The sequence below is a fragment of the Anomaloglossus baeobatrachus genome, chromosome 7, assembly GCF_048569485.1.
Source record: "Anomaloglossus baeobatrachus isolate aAnoBae1 chromosome 7, aAnoBae1.hap1, whole genome shotgun sequence".
In the NCBI taxonomy this organism is placed as follows: Eukaryota; Metazoa; Chordata; class Amphibia; order Anura; family Aromobatidae; genus Anomaloglossus; species Anomaloglossus baeobatrachus.
In genome coordinates this window covers 289,215,197-289,242,165 of record NC_134359.1, presented here as the reverse complement: position 1 = coordinate 289,242,165, position 26,969 = coordinate 289,215,197, and the positions used below count along the sequence as shown (strand labels likewise).

Sequence of the window (26,969 nt, the reverse complement as noted above, 5' to 3'; positions counted from 1 at the left end):
CTGCTGTGCTTCCTTTCTCTCTGTGCTGGCAGCAGTCAGGAGGCCGCAGACATGGGGATCCTGGAGAAAATCTCCGAGATCGAGAAGGAGATCGCCAGGACCCAGAAGAATAAGGGTGAGAGGCCGGGACCATGTGCGGGATACACGGCGACACGTGGGGGAAGGACCCTGCACTGATTAGTATGGGGGGATATAGTGGGGAGGACCCTGCAATGATTATTATTGGGGGGATATAGTGGGGCGGACCCTGCACTGATTAGTATGGGGGGATATAGTGGGGAGGACCCTGCACTGATTAGTATGGGGGGAATATAGTGGGGAGGACCCTGTACTGATTAGTATGGGGGGATATAGTGGGGAGGACCCTGTACTGATTAGTATGGGGGGAATATAGTGGGGAGGACCCTCTACTGATTAGTATGGGGGGATATAGTGGGGAGGACCCTGCGATGATTATTATTGGGGGGATATAGTGGGGAGGACCCTCTACTGATTAGTATGGGGGGATATAGTGGGGAGGACCCTCTACTGATTAGTATGGGGGGATATAGTGGGGAGGACCCTCTACTGATTAGTATGGGGGGATATAGTGGGGAGGACCCTGTACTGATTAGTATGGGGGGATATAGTGACTAGGACCCCGCCCTGATTAGTATGGGGGGATATAGTGACTAGGACCCCGCCCTGATTAGTATGGGGGGATATAGTGACTAGGACCCCGCCCTGATTAGTATGGGGGGATATAGAGGAGAGGAACCCACACTGATTAGGATGGGGGGATATAGTGGTGTGCATCTCGCACTGATTAGTATGGGGGGATATAGTGGAGAGGAGCCCACACTGATTAGTATGGGGGGGAGGATATAGTGGGGAGGACCCTGCACTGGTCAGTATGGGGGGGGGGATATAGTAGGGAGCACGCTGCCCCGGTTAGTATAGTAGTGGGGCGCGCTGCCCCGGTTAGTATAGTAGTGGGGCACGCTGCCCCGGTTAGTATAGTAGTGGGGCACGCTGCCCCGGTTAGTATAGTAGTGGGGCACGCTGCCCCGGTTAGTATAGTAGTGGGGCACGCTGCCCCGGTTAGTATAGTAGTGGGGCACGCTGCCCCGGTTAGTATAGTAGTGGGGCACGCTGCCCCGGTTAGTATAGTAGTGGGGCACGCTGCCCCGGTTAGTATAGTAGTGGGGCACGCTGCCCCGGTTAGTATAGTAGTGGAGCACGCTGCCCCGGTTAGTATAGTAGTGGGGCACGCTGCCCCGGTTAGTATAGTAGTGGAGCACGCTGCCCCGGTTAGTATAGTAGTGGGGCGTGATGCCCTGGTTAGTATAGTAGTAGAGCACGCTGCCCTGGTTAGTATAGTAGTGGGGCACGCTGCCCTGGTTAGTATAGTAGTGGGGCACGCTGCCCCGGTTAGTATAGTAGTGGGGCACGCTGCCACGGTTAGTATAGTAGTGGGGCACGCTGCCACGGTTAGTATAGTAGTGGGGCACGCTGCCCTGGTTAGTATAGTAGTGGGGCACGCTGCCCTGGTTAGTATAGTAGTGGGGCACGCTGCCCCGGTTAGTATAGTAGTGGGGCACGCTGCCCCGGTTAGTATAGTAGTGGGGCACGCTGCCCCGGTTAGTATAGTAGTGGGGCACGCTGCCCCGGTTAGTATAGTAGTGGAGCATGCTGCCCCGGTTAGTATAGTAGTGGAGCATGCTGCCCCGGTTAGTATAGTAGTGGGGCGCGCTGCCCCGGTTAGTATAGTAGTGGGGCACGCTGCCCCGGTTAGTATAGTAGTGGGGCACGCTGCCCCGGTTAGTATAGTAGTGGGGCGCGCTGCCCCGGTTAGTATAGTAGTGGGGCACGCTGCCCCGGTTAGTATAGTAGTGGGGCACGCTGCCCCGGTTAGTATAGTAGTGGGGCACGCTGCCCCGGTTAGTATAGTAGTGGGGCACGCTGCCCCGGTTAGTATAGTAGTGGGGCACGCTGCCCCGGTTAGTATAGTAGTGGGGCACGCTGCCCCGGTTAGTATAGTAGTGGGGCACGCTGCCCCGGTTAGTATAGTAGTGGGGCACGCTGCCCCGGTTAGTATAGTAGTGGGGCACGCTGCCCCGGTTAGTATAGTAGTGGGGCGCGCTGCCCCGGTTAGTATAGTAGTGGGGCGCGCTGCCCCGGTTAGTATAGTAGTGGGGCGCGCTGCCCCGGTTAGTATAGTAGTGGGGCGCGCTGCTCCGGTTAGTATAGTAGTGGGGCACGCTGCCCCGGTTAGTATAGTAGTGGGGCGCTGCCCCGGTTAGTATAGTAGTGGGGCACGCTGCCCTGGTTAGTATAGTAGTGGGGCGCGCTGCCCTGGTTAGTATAGTAGTGGGGCACGCTGCCCTGGTTAGTGTAGTAGTGGGGCGCGCTGTCCCGGTTAGTATAGTAGTGGGGCGTGCTGCCCCGGTTAGTATAGTAGTGCGGCGTGCTGCCCCGGTTAGTATAGTAGTGGGGCGCGCTGCCCCGGTTAGTATAGTAGTGGTGCGCGCTGCCCTGGTTAGTATAGTAGTGCGGCGCGCTGCCCCGGCTAGTATTGGTGGGGGGGCGCGCTGCCCTGGTTAGTATAGTAGTGGGGCACGCTGCCCCGGATAGTATAGTAGTGGGGCGCGCTGCCCCGGATAGTATTGGTGGGGGGCGCGCTGCCCCGGATAGTATTGGTGGGGGGCGCGCTGCCCGGTTAGTATAGTGGTGGGGGGCGCGCTGCCCCGGATAGTATAGTAGTGCGGCGCGCTGCCCCGGTTAGTGTCGGGCCGCCTGTGATTGCTTCCTCATTGTCTTCCAGCCACTGAGTACCACTTGGGATTGCTGAAGGCCAAGCTCGCCAAGTACAGAGCGCAGCTCCTGGAACCCTCCAAATCTGCTGCCGCCAAAGGGGAGGGCTTCGATGTGATGAAATCCGGAGATGCCCGGGTGGCGCTGATCGGGTTCCCCTCTGTGGGTAAGGTCGGTAAACAGCCTGATCACTTGTGACTACCTGTATTTTGATGCTGTTAAGCAGAATTAATATGTCATGTATTAAACCTTATACTCCAGTCACATCCAGAGCTGCATCCCAAATTCTGCTCGCTGCCCCTTACACTTCTTCATACACTCGCCATAGAGGATAATTTTACATTGCGCTCTGGTACTTTGCAGGGCTTGTTGTCTTCTAATACTGGTATATTCTGCATATGGCCTGTGGGGGGCAGCGGTGAGATCCTGCAGCTTAAAGGGGCATTCCACCCACATATCAACTATCCACTGTATATGTGATCAGTGCTGTCAGTTGGGGTAGAATCGCCATCCACGGTGAAGAGGTTGAGCAGATTCTTAGTCGCTCTGTGCCATCCGCATATAGAAGTGTTACAGACAGCCGAGCACCGCGCAGAATTATGAATGCAGCTCTGGATGTGACTGCATATGATCACATTACAGATTACATATAATGTTCTGGAACCTTTTGCCTTTGATACTGAGTGTTTTTTGGAATTTTTATGTTTTCCAGTCCACGTTTTTAAGTCTGATGACCTCCACCGCCAGCGAGGCCGCGTCCTATGAGTTCACCACGCTGACCTGCATCCCGGGGGTGATCGAGGTGAGGCTGACGCTACGTGTCCAGGCGATGGAGCTTTCACAGTGGTCTCCAACTTTCTACTGTGCTTTGTATTCCATTTTCTGACCGTTCCCAGGATCTCTGCTTGCTGTCAGTGAATGAGGACATTCCGAAATTCATTCCTTGGCTGTTACAGACCTCATACACAATTTTAATATTAGATCAAAGCCAATGAGTGAAGTTCTGAATGTCCATTCACTGACAGCAAACAGAGCTCTGATTTAGCGTTCTATACGTATAATCTGGGGTTTTGCATTCATTGCTATGGTTTGGTACGTTTCTGTGTTTCAGTACAAAGGAGCGAACATCCAGCTGTTGGATCTGCCGGGAATTATCGAAGGTGCCGCACAGGGTGAGTGTGAGCTCTTGTGGTCACGGACCAGGACCCAACTCTCCGGCAAGGCGCGTAAATGAGGCATAAAGTATCCTCCATAATGCACTATATACTCTATCCCTCCCCCCCCTTACAGGAAAGGGCAGAGGTCGCCAGGTCATTGCTGTCGCTCGGACGTCAGACGTGGTCATTATGATGCTGGACGCCACGAAAGGTGAAGTCCAGAGGTGAGCGGTCCATGGTCAGGCTGGAGTAATGCCGCCACGTGGTGGGCCATACTCTCATACCCTCGCCATCCTGACTGATTGATTTCCTTCTTTTCACCAGATCCTTACTGGAGAAAGAGCTGGAGTCTGTGGGGATACGGCTGAACAAAAATAAGCCCAATATATACTTTAAGGTAAGTGGCTGGAAAATACATTGTCACGGATCTCCAGCTCTAGATGCCACTGCTGTCACTTATCCTTTAAAGGGAATCTGTCACCAGGTTTTTTGCCACCTAATCTGACAGCAGCATAATGTAGGGGCAGAGATCCTGATTCCAGCGATGTCACTTACTGGGCTGCTTAGTGTAGTATTGATAAAATCACTGTTTAATCAGCAGGAGATTATCATTACAGGACTACTTGGTGCGCTGCAAGATAGCTCAGGATATTCATGAGCTCTGTATAACAGCTAGATCTGCAGCAGAGAAGACAGCAAACAGCTCAGTAAGTGACACATCGCTGGAATCGGGGTCTCTGGCTCTACATTATGCTGCTCTCAGATGAGGGAGCAAAAACCTGGTGACAGATTCCTCTTAAAGAGATCATACAACTGGGGGAAAAAAATGACCCCGGCCATTGCCCCAATTACTTTGTCAGTGGAACTTACCAATGTACAGGCAGTTCAGTACACGTGCTTTCCTAAAACTCTGTCAAAATAGCGTTAAAAGCTAAATCATTCCTATAGATGGGAGCGTTTGTTACTAGTGATTGGTGAAATATTTGGGTTTTCTTCATCGTTCCTTATGGGAGACCCAGACCATGGGTGTATAGCTTCTGCCTCCGGAGGACACACAAAGTACTACACTAAAAAGTGTAGCTCCTCCCTCCGAGCATATACACCCCCTGGATGACCACATCTAGCCAGTTCAATGCTTTGTGTTCAGGAGGCATACATCCACACATGCATTCTCATCTGATTTTTGATTTCAAAGAGTTGGAAGAAAAGCGGGTCCAAGCTGGACCCCCGGCATGTCCCTTCTCACCCCACTGTGTCGGCGGTGCTGTTAAGGTTGATTTTACAAGGCTGGAGCCTTACATGCCACGCTCCTTCACCATCCCTCGGGCTCTGGCTTGAAGTGGGAGCCATCACGGTTCTCTCTGCTTTGCAGGAGACCGGTCTCCATCCGCAGCCCTTTCAGGACCCTGCCGGACGGAGCGCTCACCCCTCAGGGACCTGGCCCTGCGTCTCATAAGCTAAGTATTGAGACGTTATTGAAGGGTCCCTTGTGCATTTATTGTGGGGAGAGTGTGTTATGTCACTGTGCTGTGATTTCCGGCCGGTTCTCTGGTTTTCTCCTGAGAACCGCGCCGAGGGTGCCTGCTCGTCGGCCGCATGGTAAAATTTAGGCCCCGGCTTCGGCTGCGGCCTACTTTTCGTTTTCACTGCCCCTGCATGTCAGTCATGCAGAGGGACAGGGCGGCGCCGCCCACCGGCCGTTCAGCACAGGGGAGGACACTCCTCTCTGAGGAGATGTTTCCCTCCCCTGTATTTCTCCTTGGCCCTCCGGTTCCCGCTCTTGGACTAAACCCTGCCCCCCCCTCCTCACTCCGGCGCCATTTTATCAGCGTTCTTACACTGATCGGCGCTGGCTGCTGCAGCTCTGCAATCGGTCTGGGGGTCCAAGCTGTGGAATCCGGAGGGCACACAAAACGGCCTGGTAAGCCACAACCTCTGGTTGTGGACTTCCTTATACACTCTCTGGGGGTCATTCTGAAGGAGTGTGTTCTTTACTGCAGAGCCTCCACCTCAGCAGCATGTCTCACACTAGGAGCAAGGCTGCAAGGCTTTACTCTATATGCACTACATGTAAGCTCGTACTGCCTGAACCGAGCACAGATCCTCATTATGATGCCTGCTCTAACATGGTGGTGCCTCAGCCTGGAGCCTCCTCAGGGGTCCCTCCGGCTGCTCCGGCCCCGGTGGCTGAACCCCCGGCTTGGGTAGCATCGTTTTCTAAAGCTATCTCCCAGTCCTTTGCCGACTCCATGGGAGAATTGTCCCGGACTCTGCTGACCATGCATCAGCCCCCTTCTCAGGGCGCCTCTGCTGCTCCGACTCGCTCTGCAGAGCTCACAGAGGATTCTTCATCTGTTCCCGGACCCCGTCCTCTTAAACGGAGACGCAGGGACTCTTCTCCTTCCTCGTCCCACGGCTCTGATTCACGAGCTGAATTGCAGGGCGAGGAGGATGCCTTTACTGTGGGCTCGGACGCTACCTCTATGTACCCCATTGATTTATCTGAAGGGGATGCGGATGTTAGTGACTTGATTGCGTCCATTAATTCCGTACTGGACCTCAATCCGCCAGTATCAGAGGAGCATGCCTCTCTGGTAGAAAAACACCAGTTAACCTCTCCTAAGAGAGCAAGGAGTGTGTTTTTTAACCACTCCAGTTTTCAGGACACTGTGACCAAGCCCAGGGCCTGCCCTGACAAACGCTTCCCAAAGCGTGGTTCTGATGACCGTTTTCCCCTTCCACCAGAGGTGGTCAAGGAGTGGGCTCATTGACCAAAGGTAGATCCTCCGGTGTCTAGACTCTCAGCCCGGACAGTCGTAGCTGTGGCCGATGGCACCTCACTTAAGGATCCCACTGACCGCCAGGTTGACCTTCTGGCCAAATCTGTATATGAGGCGGCAGGGGCCTCGTTCTCCCCGTCCTTTGCAGCGGTGTGGGCTCTTAAGGCCGTCTCTGCTTCTCTGGAGGAGATGCATTCCCTCACCAGGGACTCTATGCCCGAAATGGTTGCCTTAACTTCCCAGGCTTCGGCTTTTTCATCCTATGCCATGTCTGCCATTCTGGAGGCTTCTCACCGCACGGCGGTGGCTTCCGCTAATTCCCTCGCGATCCGCAGGATCTTGTGGCTTCGAGAGTGGAAAGCAGACGCTTCTTCTAAGAAGTACCTTGCTGGGCTCCCCTTTGCTGGGTCCCGGCTGTTCGGTGAACAACTGGATGAAATTATTAAGGAAGCTACTGGCGGGAAGAGTACTTCCTTGCCACAAACTAAAACCAGGAAACCTGTCCAGGGCAGGAACCAGTCGAGGTTTCTTCAGCGCTCTATTGGGAGACCCAGACGATTGGGGTATAGCTACTGCCCTCCGGAGGCCACACAAAGCACTACACTAAAAAGTGCAAGGCCCCTCCCCTTCTGGCTATACCCCCCCGTGGTATCACGGGTACTCCAGTTTTCAAGCTTTGTGCGAAGGAGGTCAGACATTCCATGCATAGCTCCACAGATTTTAGTCAGCAGTAGCTGCTGACTATTTCGGATGGAAGAAAAGAGGGCCCATATAGGGCCCCCAGCATGCTCCCTTCTCACCCGTAGATGGTGTTGTAAGGTTGAGGTACCTATTGCTGGTACAGGGGCTGGAGCCCCACATGCTGTTTTCCTTCCACATCCCCTTGTAGGGCTCTGTGGAAGTGGGATCCTGCCGGCCTCAAAGCTCTGACGCCGGGCTCCATCCACAGACCCATAGCACCTGGTGGATGCCGAGCAGGAGTACCATCAGGGACAAGGCCCTGCATCATACAGGTACTCTGTGTCCCCGGCAGGCACAGACACACTCCGGGCTGGCTGGGTGTTGTAGTGCGCCGGGGACCGTAACGCTAGAGCTAGTGTTCCTACAGTTTAACTGGGGGACTTTTTTCTGTGTTGTGGGAACGCAGCGCCGACCCCCACTGGACCGGCGGCGCTGCTGTGACTTTTAGTTCGCCGGGGACACGCCGACCGTGCTTTTACGGCGGTGGCGTTTATAAATCTAGTCCCCGGCTTTTGCGGCCTAGGACGCCGGCAGCTCCGATTCGTTCCCGCCCCCACCCTGTCAATCAGGGTAGGGGAGAGACGCTGTTTCACGGCAGCGACGAGGGCTGGAGCCTGATTTACATGCTCCAGCCCTCTCACTAGGCACAGAGGGAAGCAGGCTTCCCGCTCTTAGTCAGGAACGCCCAAGGCCCGCCCCCCCTCCTCTCTCAGGACGCCGGCAGCCATTACATGCATGTCTGGCTGGAGGAAGGACGCAAGGCTCTGGGAGACCTGGACTAGGGGGCTTTGGAGATCACACACCCGCTCTTAAGCGGGCGGTAAGCGGCTTTTCAGCTGGCCCCTCTAGTGCCTCAGTGTGTTTTAGTGTACTGTGTCACTGGACATATATATATTTCCTTATTGCTTGCACTGTGAGGTCGCTTCCTGGCTGTATACCCAGATCGCTCTGAGGAGGCAGCAACATGTCATCCACAAAACGCAAGGCTGCCAAGGCTAGGGCTGTGTACACTGCGTGTGCTGCATGTGGGGCTGCTCTACCAGCAGGCTCCAAGGACCCCCATTGTGTGCAATGCTCAGATCCGGTGCTGCTTCGCCAGCCGGAGTCAGGAGAGATAGTGACCCAGGCTGAGACGCCTGTAAGTCCTGCCCCGGTGTCAGGGACAGACTTTGCAGTTTTTGCTGATAATATGTCTGTGACTATGGCAAAAATCCTTGAAACTTTGCAATCCATGCCTGGGGCTCAGTCTATGGACACGGCGAGGTCTCTGTCCTCTAATCCCCCTCAGTTGGATTTAATCCAGACTGCAAGGGGGTCCCCGGCTTCACAGGCTGAGTATTATGACTCAGATGATAGCCCCAGCCACCCTAAGCGGGCTCGCTGGGAAAGACCCTCAACGTCATCACACTGCTCAGGGTCTCAGCGCAATCAGTCGCTCTGTGATGCGTCTGATGAGAGTGATCAGGAGTCTTATCCTGGAACCCCTCTCAATCTGGATACCCCGGATGGGGACGCCATGGTAAACGAGCTTATCTCAGCCATCAATAGACTGTTGGATATTTCTCCCCCAGCCCCTTCTGCAGAGGAGGCAGCTGCAGAGCAGGAGAAGTTTCGTTTTCTCTATCCCAAGCGTAAATTAAGTGCTTTCTTGGATCACTCTGACTTCAGAGAATCAATCCAGAAACACGACGCTCATCCAGAAAGGCGTTTCTCTAAACGTTCTAAGGATACACGTTTTCCTTTCCCCCCTGATGTGGTCAAGCGCTGGACCCAGTGTCCAAAAGTTGACCCCCCGATTTCCAAACTTGCAGCTAGATCCATAGTTGCAGTGGAGGATGGCGCTTCACTTAAGGATGCCAATGACAGACAGATGGACCTCTGGTTAAAATCTGTCTATGAAGCTATCGGCGCGTCGTTTGCTCCAGCATTCGCAGCCGTATGGGCACTCCAAGCTATTTCAGCAGGGTTAGCAAAAGTGGATGCTATCTTACATCCAGCGGTGCCGCAAGTGGCGTCCCTTACCTCGCAGATGTCCGCGTTTGCGTCTTACGCTATCAATGCGGTCCTAGAATCTACCAGCCGCACCTCAATGGCGTCCGCCAATTCGGTAGTTTTGCGCAGAGCCTTGTGGTTAAAGGACTGGAAAGCAGATGCTGGTTCCAAAAAATGTTTAACCAGCCTGCCTTTATCTAGAGATAGACTGTTTGGCGAGCCATTGGCTGACATCATTAAACAGTCCAAGGGTAAAGACTCTTCTTTGCCCCAGCCCAGATCAAGCAAACCTCAGCAGAAAAAATGGCAGCAGAGGTTTCAGTCCTTTCGAGGTTCGGGCAAGACACAATTCTCCTCGTCCAAAGGGACTCAGAGGACGCAAAGAAGCTCAGATTCCTGGCGGGCTCACGCGCGCCCCAAGAAAGCAAATGGAGGAACCGCTTCCAAAGCGGCTACCTCATGACTTCCAGCTCCCCCCCTCCGCATCTCCGGTCGGGGGAAGGCTCTCCCGCTTTTCCGACATTTGGATGTCACAGGTCAAAGACCGGTGGGTGACAGACATTTTGTCTCGCGGGTACAGAATCGAGTTCAGTTCTCGTCCTCCAGCTCGGTTCTTCAGAACCTCCCCACATCCAGACCGAGCAGATGCCCTGCTGCAGGCGGTGGACTCCCTAAGAGCGGAAGGAGTAGTGGTTCCTGTACCGCCTCAGGAACAAGGGAGAGGGTTTTACTCCAATCTCTTTGTGGTTCCAAAAAAGGACGGCTCGTTCCGTCCTGTTCTGGATCTAAAGCTGCTCAACAAACATGTGCACGCCAGGCGGTTCCGGATGGAAACCCTCCGCTCTGTCGTGGCCTCAATGTCTCAAGGAGACTTCCTTGCCTCAATAGACATCAAAGATGCTTATCCCCACGTGCCAATTGCTACAGAACATCAACGTTTTCTACGTTTTGTGATAGGAAACGAACATCTTCAGTTCGTAGCTCTGCCATTCGGTCTGGCGACAGCCCCACGGGTTTTCACCAAGGTCATGGCGGCAGTGGTAGCGGTCTTGCACTCTCAGGGACACTCGGTGATCCCTTACCTAGACGATCTACTTGTCAAGGCACCCTCTCAAGAGGCATGCCAACTCAGTCTACATGCTACACTGGAGACTCTACAGACGTTCGGATGGATCATCAACTTTCCAAAGTCGAATCTGTCTCCGACACAGTCACTAACGTATCTTGGCATGGAGTTCCATACTCGAGCAGCGAGAGTGAAGCTTCCGCTGAACAAGCAGCGGTCACTACAGACAGGGGTGCAATCCCTCCTTCAGGGCCAGTCGCACCCCTTACGGCGCCTCATGCACTTCCTCGGGAAGATGGTGGCAGCCATGGAAGCAGTTCCCTTTGCGCAGTTTCATCTGCGTCCACTTCAATGGGACATTCTCCGCCAATGGGACGGGAAGTCAACGTCCCTGGACAGGAAAGTCTCTCTTTCCCAGACGGCCAAGGACTCTCTACAATGGTGGCTCCTTCCCACCTCATTGTCTCAGGGAAGATCCTTCCTGCCCCCATCCTGGGCAGTGGTCACGACAGATGCGAGTCTGTCAGGGTGGGGAGCAGTGTTTCTCCACCACAGGGCTCAGGGGACGTGGACTCCGCAGGAGTCCACCCTTCAGATCAATGTTCTGGAAATCAGAGCAGGGTATCTTGCCCTACTAGCCTTCCAGCAGTGGCTGGAAGGAAGGCAGATCCGAATTCAGTCGGACAACTCCACAGCGGTGGCATACATCAACCACCAAGGGGGGACACGCAGTCGGCAAGCCTTCCAGGAAGTCCGGCGGATTCTGATGTGGGTGGAAGCCACGGCCTCCACCATATCCGCAGTTCACATCCCCGGCGTAGAAAACTGGGAAGCAGACTTCCTCAGTCGCCAGGGCATGGACGCAGGGGAATGGTCCCTTCACCCGGACGTGTTTCAGGAAATCTGTCGCCGATGGGGAGTGCCGGACGTCGACCTAATGGCGTCCCGGCACAACAACAAGGTCCCGGCATTCATGGCGAGGTCGCGCGATCAAAGAGCTCTGGCGGCAGACGCATTGGTTCAAGATTGGTCGCAGTTCCGGCTCCCATACGTCTTTCCACCTCTGGCACTCTTGCCCAGAGTGTTACGCAAGATCAGATCCGATTGCAGCCGCGTCATACTCGTCGCCCCAGACTGGCCGAGGAGATCGTGGTATCCGGATCTGTGGCATCTCACGGTCGGTCGACCGTGGTCACTGCCAGACCGACCAGACTTACTGTCCCAAGGGCCGTTTTTCCATCAGAATTCTGCGGCCCTGAACCTGACTGTGTGGCCATTGAGTCCTGGATCCTAGCGTCTGCAGGATTATCTCAAGGAGTCGTAGCCACAATGAGACAAGCTAGGAAGTCAACGTCTGCTAAGATCTACCACAGAACGTGGAAGATTTTCTTATCTTGGTGCTCTGCACAGAGAGTATCCCCTTGGCCATTTGCATTGCCCACCTTTCTTTCCTTCCTGCAATCGGGGTTGGAAAAGGGCTTGTCGCTCAGCTCCCTTAAAGGGCAAGTCTCGGCACTGTCGGTGTTTTTTCAGAAGCGTCTAGCACGTCTTCCTAAGGTGCGCACGTTCCTACAGGGGGTCTGTCATATTGTGCCCCCGTACAAGCGGCCGTTAGATCCATGGGATCTGAACAGAGTACTTGTTGCTCTGCAAAAGCCGCCCTTCGAGCCTCTAAAGGACGTTTCCTTTTCTCGCCTGTCACAGAAAGTGGCGTTTCTTGTCGCGATCACATCGCTTCGGCGAGTGTCTGAGCTGGCAGCTTTGTCATCCAAGGCTCCTTTCCTGGTGTTCCACCAGGACAAGGTAGTGCTGCGCCCCATTCCGGAGTTTCTCCCTAAGGTCGTATCCTCGTTTCATCTTAATCAGGATATATCCTTGCCTTCCTTTTACCCTCATCCGGTTCACCGGTATGAAAAGGACTTACGTTTGCTAGATCTGGTGAGAGCACTCAGAATCTACATTTCCCGAACGGCGCCCATGCGCCGTTCCGATGCTCTTTTTGTCCTTGTCGCTGGTCCGCGCAAGGGATTGCAGGCTTCTAAAGCCACCCTGGCTCGATGGATCAAAGAACCAATTCTAGAGGCCTACCGCTCTGCGGGGCTTCCGGTTCCTTCAGGGCTAAAAGCCCACTCAACCAGAGCCGTGGGTGCGTCCTGGGCATTACGACACCAGGCTTCGGCTCAACAGGTGTGCCAGGCAGCAACCTGGTCCAGTCTGCACACTTTCACCAAGCATTATCAGGTGCATACCTATGCTTCGGCGGATGCCAGCTTAGGTAGAAGAGTCCTGCAGGCGGCAGTGACATCCCCGTAGGGGAGGGCTGTTTTTTTGCAGCTCTAACATGAGGTATTTCTTTACCCACCCAGGGACAGCTTTTGGACGTCCCAATCGTCTGGGTCTCCCAATAGAGCGCTGAAGAAGGGAATTTTGTTACTTACCGTAAATTCCTTTTCTTCTAGCTCTTATTGGGAGACCCAGCACCCGCCCTGTTGTCCTTCGGGATTTTTTTGTGGTTTGCGGGTACACATGTTGTTCATGTTGAACGGTTTTTTCGGTTCTCCGATGTTTCTCGGAGTTAATTTGTTTAAACCAGTTATTGGCTTCCTCCTTCTTGCTTTGGCACTAAAACTGGAGTACCCGTGATACCACGGGGGGGTATAGCCAGAAGGGGAGGGGCCTTGCACTTTTTAGTGTAGTGCTTTGTGTGGCCTCCGGAGGGCAGTAGCTATACCCCAATCGTCTGGGTCTCCCAATAAGAGCTAGAAGAAAAGGAATTTACGGTAAGTAACAAAATTCCCTTCTTCGCTCCTTTCGTTCCTCTAACTGGTCATCCTCTAAGCCCTCAGCCTCGTCCACTAACTCAGCCAAGGATCGAAAACCCAGCTGGCGCACGAAGCCGCGTCCTCAGAAGAGCGGAGGAGCCGCTGCCACTAAGGCAGCCTCCTCTTGACTATCTGGCTGCGCCAGCAACGTCCTTGGTCGGTGGCAGGCTCTCCCACTTTGGCGACGTGTGGTTCCAACACGTCTCCGATCAGTGGGTGCGGGATATCATCTCCCACGGCTACAGGATAGAATTTTCTTCCAGCCCGCCAAACAGATTTTTTCTGTCCACTCCCCCCTGCTCCAAAGCCGTTGTCTTCTCTCAGGCCGTGGCTTCCTTGCAGGCCAACGGAGTAATTGTACCGGTTCCCGCCCGGGAACGGTTCAGAGGTTTCTACTCAAACTTCTTCCTAGTCCCCAAGAAGGACGGTTCCTTCCGGCCCATCCTGGATCTCAAGCTTCTCAACAAGCATGTTCAGGTGCGGCACTTTCGCATGGAATCTGTGCGATCGGTCATTGCCTCAATGACCCAAGGAGATTTTCTAGCATCCATCGACATCAGAGATGCCTATCTGCATGTGCCAATTGCAGTTTCACACCAGCGTTGGCTACGTTTTGCAATCGGAGAGGAACATTTCCAATTCGTGGCTCTCCCCTTCGGGTTAGCCACGGCCCCTCGTGTATTCACCAAGGTCATGGCAGCAGTGGTTGCGGTTCTGCACCTCCAGGGGTTGGCAGTGATTCCTTACCTGGACGACCTTCTAGTCAAGGCTTCATCCAGTGCAGACTGTCAGCGGAGTGTCTCGCTCACTCTCGCCACGCTTGTTCAATTCGGGTGGCTTGTCAATCTGCCCAAGTCCACTCTGACCCTGACCCAGGAACTTACATACCTAGGGATGCAATTCGAGACTCTGCCGGCACTTGTGAAGTTGCCCTTAGTCAAACAGCAGTCCTTTCATCTGGCGGTTCGCTCTCTGCTGAGGCTCCGCCGTCATTCCATCAGGCACCTCATGCAGGTGCTGGGTCAGATGGTGGCGTCAATGGAAGCGGTTCCCTTTGCCCAGTTCCATCTGCGTCCCCTGCAGCTGGACATTCTCCGCTGTTGGGACAAGCGGACCTCTTCCTTGCACAGGCTGGTGGCTCTATCGCCACAGACCAGGAGCTCTCTTCAGTGATGGCTTCGGCCCCTCTCTCTGTCCCAGGGACGCTCCTTTCTGGCCCCGTCCTGGGTGATTCTCACCACGGATGCCAGTCTATCCGGCTGGGGAGCAGTGTTTCTCCACCACCGAGCACAGGGCACTTGGACTCCGTCCGAATCAGCCCTCTCGATCAATGTGCTGGAAATCAGAGCTGTGCTCCTAGCTCTCGTAGCCTTTCACCACCTGTTGGCGGGCAAGCACATTCGAGTCCAGTCAGACAACGCGACAGCAGTTTCCTACATCAATCACCAAGGCGGGACTCGCAGCCGCCTAGCAATGTTGGAAGTTCAACGTATCCTTCAGTGGACGGAGGACTCCAAGTCCACCATATCCGCAGTCCACATCCCAGGCGTAGAAAACTGGGAGGCAGATTATCTCAGCCGTCAAACCGTGGACAGCGGCGAGTGGGCCCTGTATCCGGCAGTGTTCCGGTCAATCTGCCGCAAGTGGGGCACTCCGGAAGTGGATCTAATGGCATCCCGGCACAACAACAAGGTCCCGGTTTACGTGGCTCGCTCCCACGATCCTCAGGCCTTGGCGGCGGACGCGCTGGTTCAGGATTGGTCCCAGTTCCGTCTGGCCTACGTGTTTCCCCCTCTAGCTCTCTTGGCCAGAGTCCTGCGCAAGATCAGAATGGAGGGCCGTCGGGTCATAATCATTGCTCCAGACTGGCCCAGGCGAGCTTGGTACCCAGACCTGCTCCGTCTGTCCGTAGAGGTGCCGTGGCATCTCCCGGACCGCCCAGACCTTCTCTCACAAGGTCCGTTTTTCCGCCAGAATTCTGCAGCTCTCAGATTGACGGCGTGGCTCTTGAGTCCTGGATCCTGACGGCTTCAGGCATTCCTTCCGAGGTCATCTCCACTATGACTCGGGCTCGGAAGTCTTCCTCGGCCAGGATTTACCACAGGACTTGGAGAATTTTCCTGTCCTGGTGTCGCTCTTCCGGCCATGCTCCTTGGCCGTTTTCCTTGCCGACCATCCTGTCCTTTCTACAGTCCGGTCTGCAGCTAGGACTATCCCTCAATTCCCTCAAGGGACAGGTCTCGGCTCTGTCAGTGTTGTTCCAGCGGCGTATCGCCCGACTGGCCCAGGTGCGCACCTTCATGCAGGGCGCATCTCACATCATTCCGCCTTACCGGCGGCCTCTGGATACCTGGGACCTCAATCTGGTCCTCACGGCCTTACAGAAACCCCCCTTTGAGCCTCTTGGGGAGGTTTCTTTGTTTCGTCTTTCACAGAAAGTGGTCTTTCTGGTGGCCATAACTTCTCTCAGGAGAGTCTCTGATTTGGCTGCACTCTCTTCGGAGTCACCCTTTTTGGTTTTTCACCAAGACAAGGTGGTTCTCCGTCCGACTCCGGACTTTCTCCCTAAGGTGGTGTCTCCTTTCCACCTTAACCAGGACATTTCATTGCCTTCCCTTTGTCCGGCCCCTGTACATCGCTTTGAGAAAGCGTTGCATACTTTAGATTTGGTGCGGGCGCTCCGGATCTATGTGTCACGCACCGCTGCCCTTAGGCGGTTCACCTCTCTTTTTGTGCTGACCACAGGTCAGCGCAAGGGTCTCTCGGCTTCTAAGCCGACTCTAGCTCGTTGGATTAGGTCGGCCATATCCGATGCCTACCAATGTTCTCAGGTGCCCCCCCCGCCGGGGATTAAGGCGCACTCGACCAGAGCTGTCGGTGCCTCTTGGACTTTCAGGCACCAGGCTACGGCTCAGCAGGTCTGTCAGGCTGCCACTTGGTCTACATAAAAACAAAAAAACAAAAAAGTGAGCCGGAGTATGAGATGGTATACATGGAACTTGTGAGACCATGTTCACACTGGCCATGAGACTAAGAGAAACCAAGGAAAAAAATTGTGAAAACATACCCTGCTGTAACTAAATAAAAGCATAGTGCATATAAACATAGGGTACTTAGTAAACACTGTTTTTGATCAAAAAAAGCATAAAGCTATCCCACCAAACGTCAAGGTGTACCCAGTTGGGATAGTACCTACACTCTCTAATATTAAAACCTTACCATGGGTCTAAAATAGGCCTCAATGTGGCTAAGGGCTGAGAGCGACCGGGTCCCAACAGGACACACACAGTCAGGGGGATTCACAGAATGAAATGTCCAGCTCGCTGAGAAGGGGGCCACTCCCTGTTTGTACTGAATACAAAAAAACTACATAAAAACAAAAAAGTGAGCCGGAGTATGAGATGGTATACATGGAACTTGTGAGACCATGTTCACACTGGCCATGAGACAAAGAGAAACCAAGGAAAAAAATGGTGAAAACATACCCTGCTGTAACTAAATAAAAGCATAGTGCATATAAACATAGGGTACTTAGCTTTATGTTTTGATCAAAAACAGTGTTTACTAAGTACCCTATGTTTATATGCACTATGCTTTATATGCACATTTCAGGCTTCAAACATAAAGATAAAAATGTTAATGTTCAGGTGAAGAATCAACAAGTGGACACAATTGTGAAGTCGAACAATATTTATTGCTTATTTTAACCTTTCATAAAAAATAACAGAAAATTGGGTCGTGCAATATCATTCATCCCCTTTAAGTTAATACTAAAATATATATATATATATATATATATATATATATATATATATATATATAGATATAGATAGATATAGATTTATATTATATTTATTTATATATATATATATTTCTATTTATATATTTATATAATATATTATTTTTATATATATATGTATATTTCTATAATATTTTTATATATATTTCTATAATATTTTTATTTATATATATTTATATAATATAATATTTTTTTATATATATTTATATAATATTTTTTTATATATATAATAATATAATATAATATTAATTTTAAATCTGCATTTACTATTTAAAAAGAAAATTTTCCCTTTAAACACATTCACATGGGTATACTATTTTGGGTTTTTTTTTTTTTTTTTTCTTCTAGCCCAAGAAAGGAGGCGGCATCTCGTTCAACTCCACGCTCCCCCTGACCCAGTGCTCGGAGAAGCTGGTGCAGCTCATTCTGCATGAATACAGTATCCTTCCTGCTCGTCGCAACGTTTCGTTCCGTCTGCCCTTGTAACGGAATAGTAATGTGCTTGTAACAGTAACTGGCCGCGATCATCAGGGATTCACAGCACTTGCGGCTCATGGAGCGTTGTACGTGTCGGCGGCCATGTTTGCACAATACTGATGATGGGAAGTTGAGCATTGCTATGATCTGTGATCGGTCTCTTCATTCCCATCCTTGCGTTCTTCTTGTAACATTATTTCGGGGGGTGGGGCTGCATTTTGGTTTATGGGGCAGCGACACTCGCTGTAACCTACAGATTGGTCCTTAATGATTACTTTTTACCAGAAATGTTCAATGCCGAGGTTCTGTTCCGGGAGGACTGCAGCCCGGACGACTTCATAGATGTCATTGTGGGGAACAGAGTGTACATGCCGTGTCTGTATGTAAGTCCAGGGCGGGGGGTCTGCCCACGACATAGAGGTCTCCATACTCTTTCTAGTAAATTACGGCATATAGTCATTATTTTGAGGAGAGTGGTCCGATCACCATTAATCAGCTGACGGGTTCCCTTCAAGCAAATCTGCGCTGACACATTGCAACAAACCACAATAGGACTGACGTTAGATATTTCAGTAATGAGCCCGCCCGGACTCTGGAGACCCTCAGCCCCGAGAAGTATTCGGTCTCCACAGACTTTGAGCCTAGAAATGTAATTGAGAATGTTCCTATTCACTGACTGCAAGCAGAGATCTTAATCCTGGAACTGAAACGCAAAGTAATTAGAAATCTTCAGAACGCCTCCTCTCCCACTGATCAGGCCGTGTCTGCACCGAGGACCCCTTTAATATTGGATATTGCAGGTTTTTAGGATGAGAGGGTGACATGATTATGGAATATTTTGGGGAAGCCTTGATCAATAATCCTCCCCCTATTTTTTCTCCCCGTTTGTCACCTCTACAGGTGTATAACAAGATCGATCAGATCTCCATGGAGGAGGTGGACAGGCTGGCCCGGCAGCCGCACAGCGTGGTCATCAGGTGAGAGGCGCAGTCTTCATTACCATTGATTACATCCATAGGAAGATGGAGAGTGATCTGGATGGAGGGGGTTGTAGTCCTTTCTATGGAGATATGTATGATCGGTGGGGTGTAGTCCTGTGTATGTCGGGGGGGATTCTCTGTGAGTGATCGGGTGGAGCGTGACTCTGTTACATTAACTTCCATGATGACTTATCACATGTTGCATAGTGAGACTCCTCAGCTATGCTGACTTACTGGTTCCTAGGGGGAATTTTGATTGCATTCCTCCATTTTTCTAACAACTCCTCTGACTTCTTTTCTCGCGACTCCTCCGACTTTTTCTTTTCTCGCGACTCCTCCGACTTTTTCTTTTCTCGCGACTCCTCCGACTTCTTTTCTCGCGACTCCTCCGACTTCTTCTTTTCTCGCGACTCCTCCGACTTCTTCTTTTCTCGCGACTCCTCCGACTTCTTCTTTTCTCGCGACTCCTCCGACTTCTTCTTCTTTTCTCGCGACTCCTCCGACTTCTTCTTCTTTTCTCGCGACTCCTCCGACTTCTTCTTCTTTTCTCGCGACTCCTCCGACTTCTTCTTTTCTCGCGACTCCTCCGACTTGTTCTTCTTTTCTCGCGACTCCTCCGACTTCTTCTTCTTTTCTCGCGACTCCTCCGACTTCTTCTTCTTTTCTCGCGACTCCTCCGACTTCTTCTTTTCTCGCGACTCCTCCGACTTCTTCTTCTTTTCTCGCGACTCCTCTGGCTATTCTTTGGCGCGACTCCTCTGGCTATTCTTTGGCGCGACTCCTCTGGCTATTCTTTGGCGCGACTCCTCTGGCTATTCTTTGGCGCGACTCCTCTGGCTATTCTTTGGCGCGACTCCTCTGGCTATTCTTTGGCGCGACTCCTCTGGCTATTCTTTGGCGCGACTCCTTTGGCTATTCTTTCTCGCGACTCCTCCGGCTATTCGTTTTGTTTTCGCGACTCTGACTTTTTTTTTTTTCTCACGTCTCTACTTTTCTGACGACACCTCCAACTTTTTATCTCAAAACTCCTCCGACTTTTATTTTTACACAACTTCTCAAACTTTTTTTGTTCTCTCTCAACTCCTTCGCCTTCCTTTTTTTTCTCATGAGTCCTCCGGCTTTTCCTCTTTCAGTTGTGGAATGAAGCTGAACCTGGACTATTTACTGGAAATGTTATGGGAATATTTGGCCCTTACCTGTATCTACACGAAGAAGCGAGGAGGTAATGATGTTTTCTCTCCACCCAGTTTGATGTATTGTTCATCTGAACTTTCTAACACTGGTTTAGTGAGTTCCTTTCTCTGATAACTGAATTTGAAGCCCTTTCATGTATGACCAGAGCAGATTATTAATTTCAATGAGCACGGTGTAATGCTTCATTTCCCCTGTGGTGGCGCTGTGGGGAGATTGCTGCCGCCCCAGCAGTCAGTGACCTGTGATTTCTTCATCCACAGAGAGGCCGGATTTTGCAGATGCCATTATCCTCCGGAAAGGCGCTTCTGTGGAACACGTGGTGAGGAGTCCGGACTTTGATTCTGTGTGATTCATTTTCCATTTTGGAGTCATTTTTCCAGTTCACTCTTCACAAGAATTTACCGCAGAATCATTCTACCTGAGCAGATTATTATTATTATTATTATTATTATTTATTATTATAGCGCCATTTATTCCATGGCGCTTTACAAGTGAAAGAGGGTATACGTACAACAATCATTAACAGTACAAGACAGACTGGCATCTAGTAATGCCAAGAAAACTGCAGTCAATCCAAAAAATGGCTGATAACACCGAACAATAATGTGAGGTATCCAAATTTATATTACAGCAAATCCCATCTTTGTGCCACTTTAAAGTGAACTGATCACCAGAATACACACTGCAAACTGCATACATTAATAAACAGATGTTAGACCTGATGAGGCTGATGTACTTACCTACTTAATATCTTAATGGATGTATAATACATATTTTTCTTATAGCTTACACCTTGTCCACTTCTCAGTTTCCCCCACCACCATTCTCCTGAACCTGTGCCCATCAGGCCTGGATTACAGTTCTCAGTGTCCCTCTTACCTGTTGCTGAACCTGTGCCCACCTAGTCTTGTTTAGTTTCTCAGTGTCCCTCCTCCCTGTTTCTGAATTTGTGCCCACCTAGCCTGGTTTACAGCTCCTCAGTGTCCCTCCTCCCTGCTGCTGAACCTGTGCCCACCTAAGCTGGTTTATAGTTTCTCAGTGTCCCTCCTGTTGAACTTGTGCCCACTTAGCTTGGTTTACAGTTCCTCAGTAACTGCTGCTGAACCTGTGCCTACCTGGCCTGGTTTAGGTTTACGATTCCTCACTTTTCCTCCTCTCTGTTGCCGATTCTGTACCCACCTAGACTGGTTTACAGTTCCTCAGTGTCCCTCCTCCCCGCTGCTGAACCTGTTCCCGTCTTGACTGGTTTACAGTTCCTCAGTGTCCCTCCTCCCCGCTGCTGAACCTGTTCCCGTCTTGACTGGTTTACAGTTCCTCAGTGTTCCTCCTCCCCGCTGCTGAACCTGTTCCCGTCTTGACTGGTTTTACAGCTCCTCAGTGTTCCCCCTCCCTGCTACTGATGCAGAATATCCTCCCTCCTATCCTGACTGACTCTCTCGGCCGCTGCTGAAATCTCACACTACTTAGTACAAGCTGCAGCTCACAGTCATCCTGGCTGAGTGGAGACTGGATATTGTTAGATGCTCATTTTATGATCAGTCTTATAGAGCCAGATTTTCAAAGTAAGCACACCAGTCTGATCAGGTGTTAGAGATGTAGTTAATAACGTATGCAGTTGGCACAGTAAGGCTATGTGCCCACGAGACTCTGTATCTGCGGATTTTTCTGCATCAAAATCCTCAGCTTTCTCCCGGATTCCGCACCTTTTCATAGGTGCGGATTTTGTTGCGGATTTTGCAATTTTTTTTTATTTTTTATTCAATTGAATAGGCAAAATCCGCAACAATAATTGACATGCTGCAGATTTTTCCGCACGATTTCCGCTGTGGAAAAATCCGCAGCGTGGGCACAGCATTTCCCAAATGCCATAGAAATGGCTGGGGAGTAGCTGTGCTGCAGATTTCTGGGAAATCCGCGGCAAAATCCGCGCATTTTCCGCAGCGTGGGCACATAGCCTTAGTTTTTATTTATTTATTTTTTTTTTTTCTCCCCCCTTCTCCTCCATTCCCAGCGTTTGTAATCCATGTTCAATCTTAGGAGGAGGGTATAGCTGGGGCTGTGCATGTCTGCGGAGCCTGGGTGACCCTGTGACTATATTATGGCTCCATGCGGCCTATATTATATCACACTATACAGAGGCTCTTACCTTTCACATAAATGCATTTTTTGTCTTCTTGGATATTAATTGTTTTGGGTTTTTTTTCGTTTTTTTTTTTCAGTGTCACCGGATTCACAGGACGCTCACCAGCCAGTTTAAATACGCCTTAGTTTGGGTGAGTATTTATATAGTGACGGTCTTTCTGCTTAATTAACCCCTTTACGACCGCCGATACGCCTTTTAACGGCGGCAAATTAGGGTACTTTTTCCGATCCGCCGCTTTTTAACGGCGGTCGGAAAAAAGGGTCTAGCGCCCCCCAGAGTCAGAAAATTTCCGGGGTCTCAGCTGCCGGGGGTAGCTGAGACCCTGGAGATCATGATTCTGGCCGTTTTTTCCGGTCCCCGCTCACCTGATGACCGGTATACACCGTATACCGATGATCACGTTACAGTAAATGACCGCGCCGGTAAAAAATCATTTATCTCCCATCTGGCATAAACAAACATGTCAGATGGGAGATAAATCCCCTCCCCCGGTCCTCTCCGGTCCCCCGGTGTCACTAAAGTGTCCCCCCACCCCCCCTTCCTCCCGAGAATCCAACATGGCGCTGCACATACCGGCGCGCACAGCAGCGCGCCGGCCGCTTTTCCCCCTTTCCTCTGGTTTCTGTCGCATGTGCTATGACACATACGACAGAAACCTGCTCCCCAGGCCCTGCCAAGTCACCCCCTATCCCCACCCCGGTGTTCCCCGGTGTCCCCCGTACCTACCAGCTCTGATCCCCCGCGGCCCCCTCCTCCTTCACAGTGCACGCCGGTCACACTGCAGAGCACGGCTGTCAGCTTCCTGTGTCTGTGACTCAGACGCTGGCTGCTGCTGCACAGAGTCTGCAGCTGTGACCCGGGGAGGGTGGGTGCAAATTCTTTGCACCCACTCTCCCCAAATGGAGGGTCTGCACTCCTAGAAAATGGGGGATACGTTCCCTGAACGTGCCCCCCATATTCTAGAAGGTCCAGAATCGCCGCGGGACTTTCCCAATGGATTACAGCAGGGACTTGATTTTTTTTTTTTTTTCAATAAATTGGCCAAAGAGGGAATGTTTTTGGGGAGTGTTTTTTCAAATAAATTTTTTTTTTGTTGTCAATTTTTTTTTATTATTACTGTCAATTAGTTATGTCTGGTATCAAATAGACGCTGTGACATAACTAATTGCTGGGCTTGATGCCAGGTGACATTACACATCTGGTATCAACCCCATTTATTACCCCGTTAGCCACCGCACCAGGGCGCGGGATGAGTTGGGGCGAAGCGCCAGGATTGGCGCATCTGATGGATGCGCCACTTCTGGGGCGGCTGCGGCCTGCTATTTTTAGGCTGGGAAGAGTCCAATAACCATGGCTCTTCCCACCCTGAGAATACCAGACCACAGCTGTCAGCTTCACCTTGACTGGTGATCTAATTTGGGGGGACCCTACGTTTTTTTTTTTTTTAATTATTTATTTATAAATAATTAAAAAAAAAAAAAACAGCTTGGGGAGCCCTCCAAATTGATCACCAGCCAAGGTGAAGCTGTCAGCTGTGGTTTGCAGGCTACAGCTGTCTGCTTTACCCTAGCTGGCTATCAAAAATAGGGGGGACCCCACGTCATTTATTTTAATTATTTTTTTTTCTTTTTGGGCTAAATACAAGGCTAGGCACCCTTTAGTGCCACATGAAAGGCACTAAAGGGCGCCAGCTTAGAATATGCAGGGGGGTGGGACGTTATATATGTTTGACATCTATCCATTCATCCATTGTAGCATTTTAGGCTGTGTGCCCACAATCAGGGTTTGCAGCGTTTTGGGCGCAGAGTGTTTTCCCTGCGTCCATAACGCTGCGTTGTGCAGTAGAAGCACAGTGGAAGGATTTTTAGAAATCCCATGCCCGTTGTGCTTCTTTTCTCCGCAGCATAAACCGACCTGTGGCGCAGCTTCCCGAGCCTCAGCATGTCAATTTATGCTGCGGAGATGAGTGTTTTCTGCAGGTAGAATAGAGCTAAAGTCCACAGCAGCCTGAACCCAAATCGTGGGCATGGGCAGCTGCGTTCTCACGTGGACAACACTCGCATCTCTGCAGGAAGGCTGACACTGTGTACTGGACGCCGTGTCGCTGGATCATGGCCACATAGCCTAAAAGTGAGAAATTTGTTGCTACAGCAACATTTTTGTGAAGTACCTGTGGATTCAAAATGCTTACTATACTCCTGAATAAAATCCTTGAGGGGTCCAGTTTCCAAAATGGAGTCACTTGTGGGGGGTTTCTAATGTATAGGTACCCAAGAGGCCCTGCTAATGTGACATGGTGCGCGCAATTTATTTCAACTTTTCCAGAATTCAAATGGTGCTCCTTCCATTCCAAGCCCTCCCATTTATCCAAACAGAGGTTTTTGGCCACATATGGGGTATCCCTGCGCGCACAAGAAATTGGATAACAACCTGTGGGGTCCACGTTTTGTTGTTGCCTCTTGAAAAAGTGAGAAATGTGATGCTAAAGAAACATTTTTGTGAAAAAAATGAAAATTTTCAATATGGCAACCTAAGCTTATCAAATTCTGTGAAGTATTCGTGGATTCAAAATGCTCAATATACACCTAGATAAAAGCCTTGAGGTTTCTTGATTCCAGAATGGGGTCACTTGTGGGGGGCCTGCACTGTTTAGGCACTTTAGGGGCTTTCCAAATGCGACATAGCGTCCACTAATTATTCCAGCCAAATGTTCAGTTAAATTGCACTCCTTCCCTTCCGAGCCCTGCTGTGCACCCAAACAGTTGATTTCCACCACATATAAGATATCACCAAACTCAGGAGAAATTGCAGAATACATTTCATGGTGATTTTTTTCCTGTTACCCTTGTGAAAAAAAAAGCTACCTGGTTGAAGTAACAATTTTGTGGTAAAATTTTATTTTTTTTATTTTCATGGCTCAACGTTATAAACTTCTGTGAAGCACCTGGGGGTTCAGGGTACTCACCAAACCTCTAGATAAATTCCTTGAGAGGCCTAGTTTCAAATATGGGGTCACTTGTGGTGGTTTTTTGCTGTTTACGTACCTTAGGGGTCCTCCAAATGCAACATGGTGCCCGCAATCTTTTTCAGCCAAATTTCCTTTCCAAAATTCAAATATTGCTCCTTTCATTCCGAGCTCTCCCATGTACCCAAACAAAGGTTTCTGACCACATGTAGGGTATTGGCGCGCTCATAAGAAAGTGGGTAACAAAGTGTGAGGTCCAATTTTTGGTGTTACCTCTTGAAAAAGTAAGAAAATTAGTGCTAAAGTAACATTTTTAGGTAAAATGTTAATTTTTATTTTTTTTCATTCCACATTACTTTAGTTCCTGTGAAGCACCTGAAGGGTTAATAAACTTCTTGAATGTGGTTTTGAGTACCTTGAGGGGTGCAGGTTTTAGAATGGTGTCACTTTTGGGTATTTTCTGTCACCAAGGCCTCTCAAAGTCACTTCAAATGTGATGTGGTCCCTAAAAAAATGGTTTTGTATATTTTGTTGAAAAAATGGGAAATTGCTGATGAACTTTGAACCCTTCTAACTTCCTAACCCCAAAAAATTTTGTTTCAAAAATTGCGCTGATGTAAAGTAGACAAGTGGGAAATGTTATTTATTAACTATTTTGTGTGACATAACTCTCCGGTTTATGGGCATAAAAATTAAAAGTTTGAAACTTGCAAAATTTTTAATTTTTTTGTCAAATTTCAGATTTTTTCACAAATAAAATAAAAAAATATCATCCTAAATTTACCTCTAACATGAAGCCCAATATGTCACGAAAAAACAATCTCAGAATCACCGAGATCCATTGAAGCGTTCCAGAGTTATAACCTTATAAAGTGACACTGGTCAAAATTGCAAAAAATGGCCTGGGCATTAAGTACAAAACTGGCTTCGTCCTTAAGGGGTTAAAGGGGTTGTCCAAGGTTCGAAAAAACATTGCTGCTGCCTTCCCAAAATAGTGCCACACCATCCTCAGGCTGCTGGTGGTATTACTGCTCCGCTCCATTGATTGACCCCTTTATGATGACAGGATAAAGCATGACGGCTGCACCCCTCCCCCCCTCCATCTGGATCAAAACAATTAGCTGCTTTGTAATCGTTATCTTAGTTATTCTATCTCCTGAGATACAATAAAGTCTGCGTTATACTCCAGAGCTGCAGTCATAATACTGCTGGCTGTTTTTTGGAAGGATCAGGGCAGATCCCTAAAGCTTCAGTAGTGCAAAGGGACAGCGAGTTCTTCCCATGTCAAATTACAGTACAGTGTCTGATATAAAGCATTAACTGTCCAGACACAGTGACTGCACCAGCAGAATAGTGAGTGCAGCTCTGGAGTATAATAATACAGGAGGTAACTCAGGATCAGTAATGTAATGTATGTACACCGTGACTGCACCAGCAGAATAGTGAGTGCAGCTCTGGAATATAATACAGGAGGTAACTCAGGATCAGTAATGTAATGTATGTACACAGTGACTGCACCAGCAGAATAGTGAGTGCAGCTCTGGAGCTTATAGTATTGTATGTGTAATGTTTGTACACCGTGTTCTTGACTATAGGGGGCTGGTTGCTCTGATGTTAGAAGTTCCTAGAAAATGTAGTACACTGGATGATTATTCAACCCTCAAAATGGAAGCCTATAGATACATATAGTAACCTTCGATGGAATTTTTGTGGCTTTTTCTGACTTTTTTTTTTCCCCCCATCGTATTTTTAGGGAACCAGCACCAAATACAGCCCACAAAGAGTCGGACTGACGCACAACATGGACCACGAAGACGTCATCCAAATAGTCAAGAAATAAAATGGCTGACCACACTGACACATAGAAGCCATTTACTGCTGCCTTACACCCTCTGAATAAATCCCATAAAACACATCTGACATAAAACATTTGACGATACCGCCGCAAATTGTGAGCTCTGTTTTTCGGAGTGGACATTGTTGATATCGGAGCTGTGCACCACACCCCGGAGCTGCAGATATATACTGGTATATAGCAAATACACAATGCTGGTACCCTG

The 26,969-nt window shown here is 50.2% G+C and overlaps 1 protein-coding gene across 1 annotated transcript; it reads left to right on the top strand.

The window, feature by feature from the left end:
* On the top strand, window positions 1-26,969 carry DRG2 (developmentally regulated GTP binding protein 2). The gene is made up of 13 exons (XM_075318369.1): window positions 1-115; window positions 2,804-2,964; window positions 3,506-3,595; window positions 3,905-3,965; window positions 4,084-4,174; window positions 4,275-4,347; window positions 17,499-17,589; window positions 17,913-18,010; window positions 18,528-18,604; window positions 19,741-19,829; window positions 20,062-20,120; window positions 22,021-22,074; window positions 26,663-26,969. The coding sequence occupies exons 1-13, from the start codon at window positions 52-54 to the stop codon at window positions 26,747-26,749; spliced, it is 1,095 nt and encodes a 364-aa protein (XP_075174484.1). The 5' UTR covers window positions 1-51; the 3' UTR covers window positions 26,750-26,969.

Excerpts from the sequence above, each read along its gene's own strand:
- DRG2 (XM_075318369.1), top strand. The coding sequence starts at position 52 with ATGGGGATCCTGGAGAAAATCTCCGAGATCGAGAAGGAGATCGCCAGG. Across the intron at positions 18,011-18,527 it reads TGTACATGCCGTGTCTGTAT|GTGTATAACAAGATCGATCA; the intron begins GTAAGTCCAGGG and ends TCACCTCTACAG. Across the intron at positions 19,830-20,061 it reads CTACACGAAGAAGCGAGGAG|AGAGGCCGGATTTTGCAGAT; the intron begins GTAATGATGTTT and ends CTTCATCCACAG.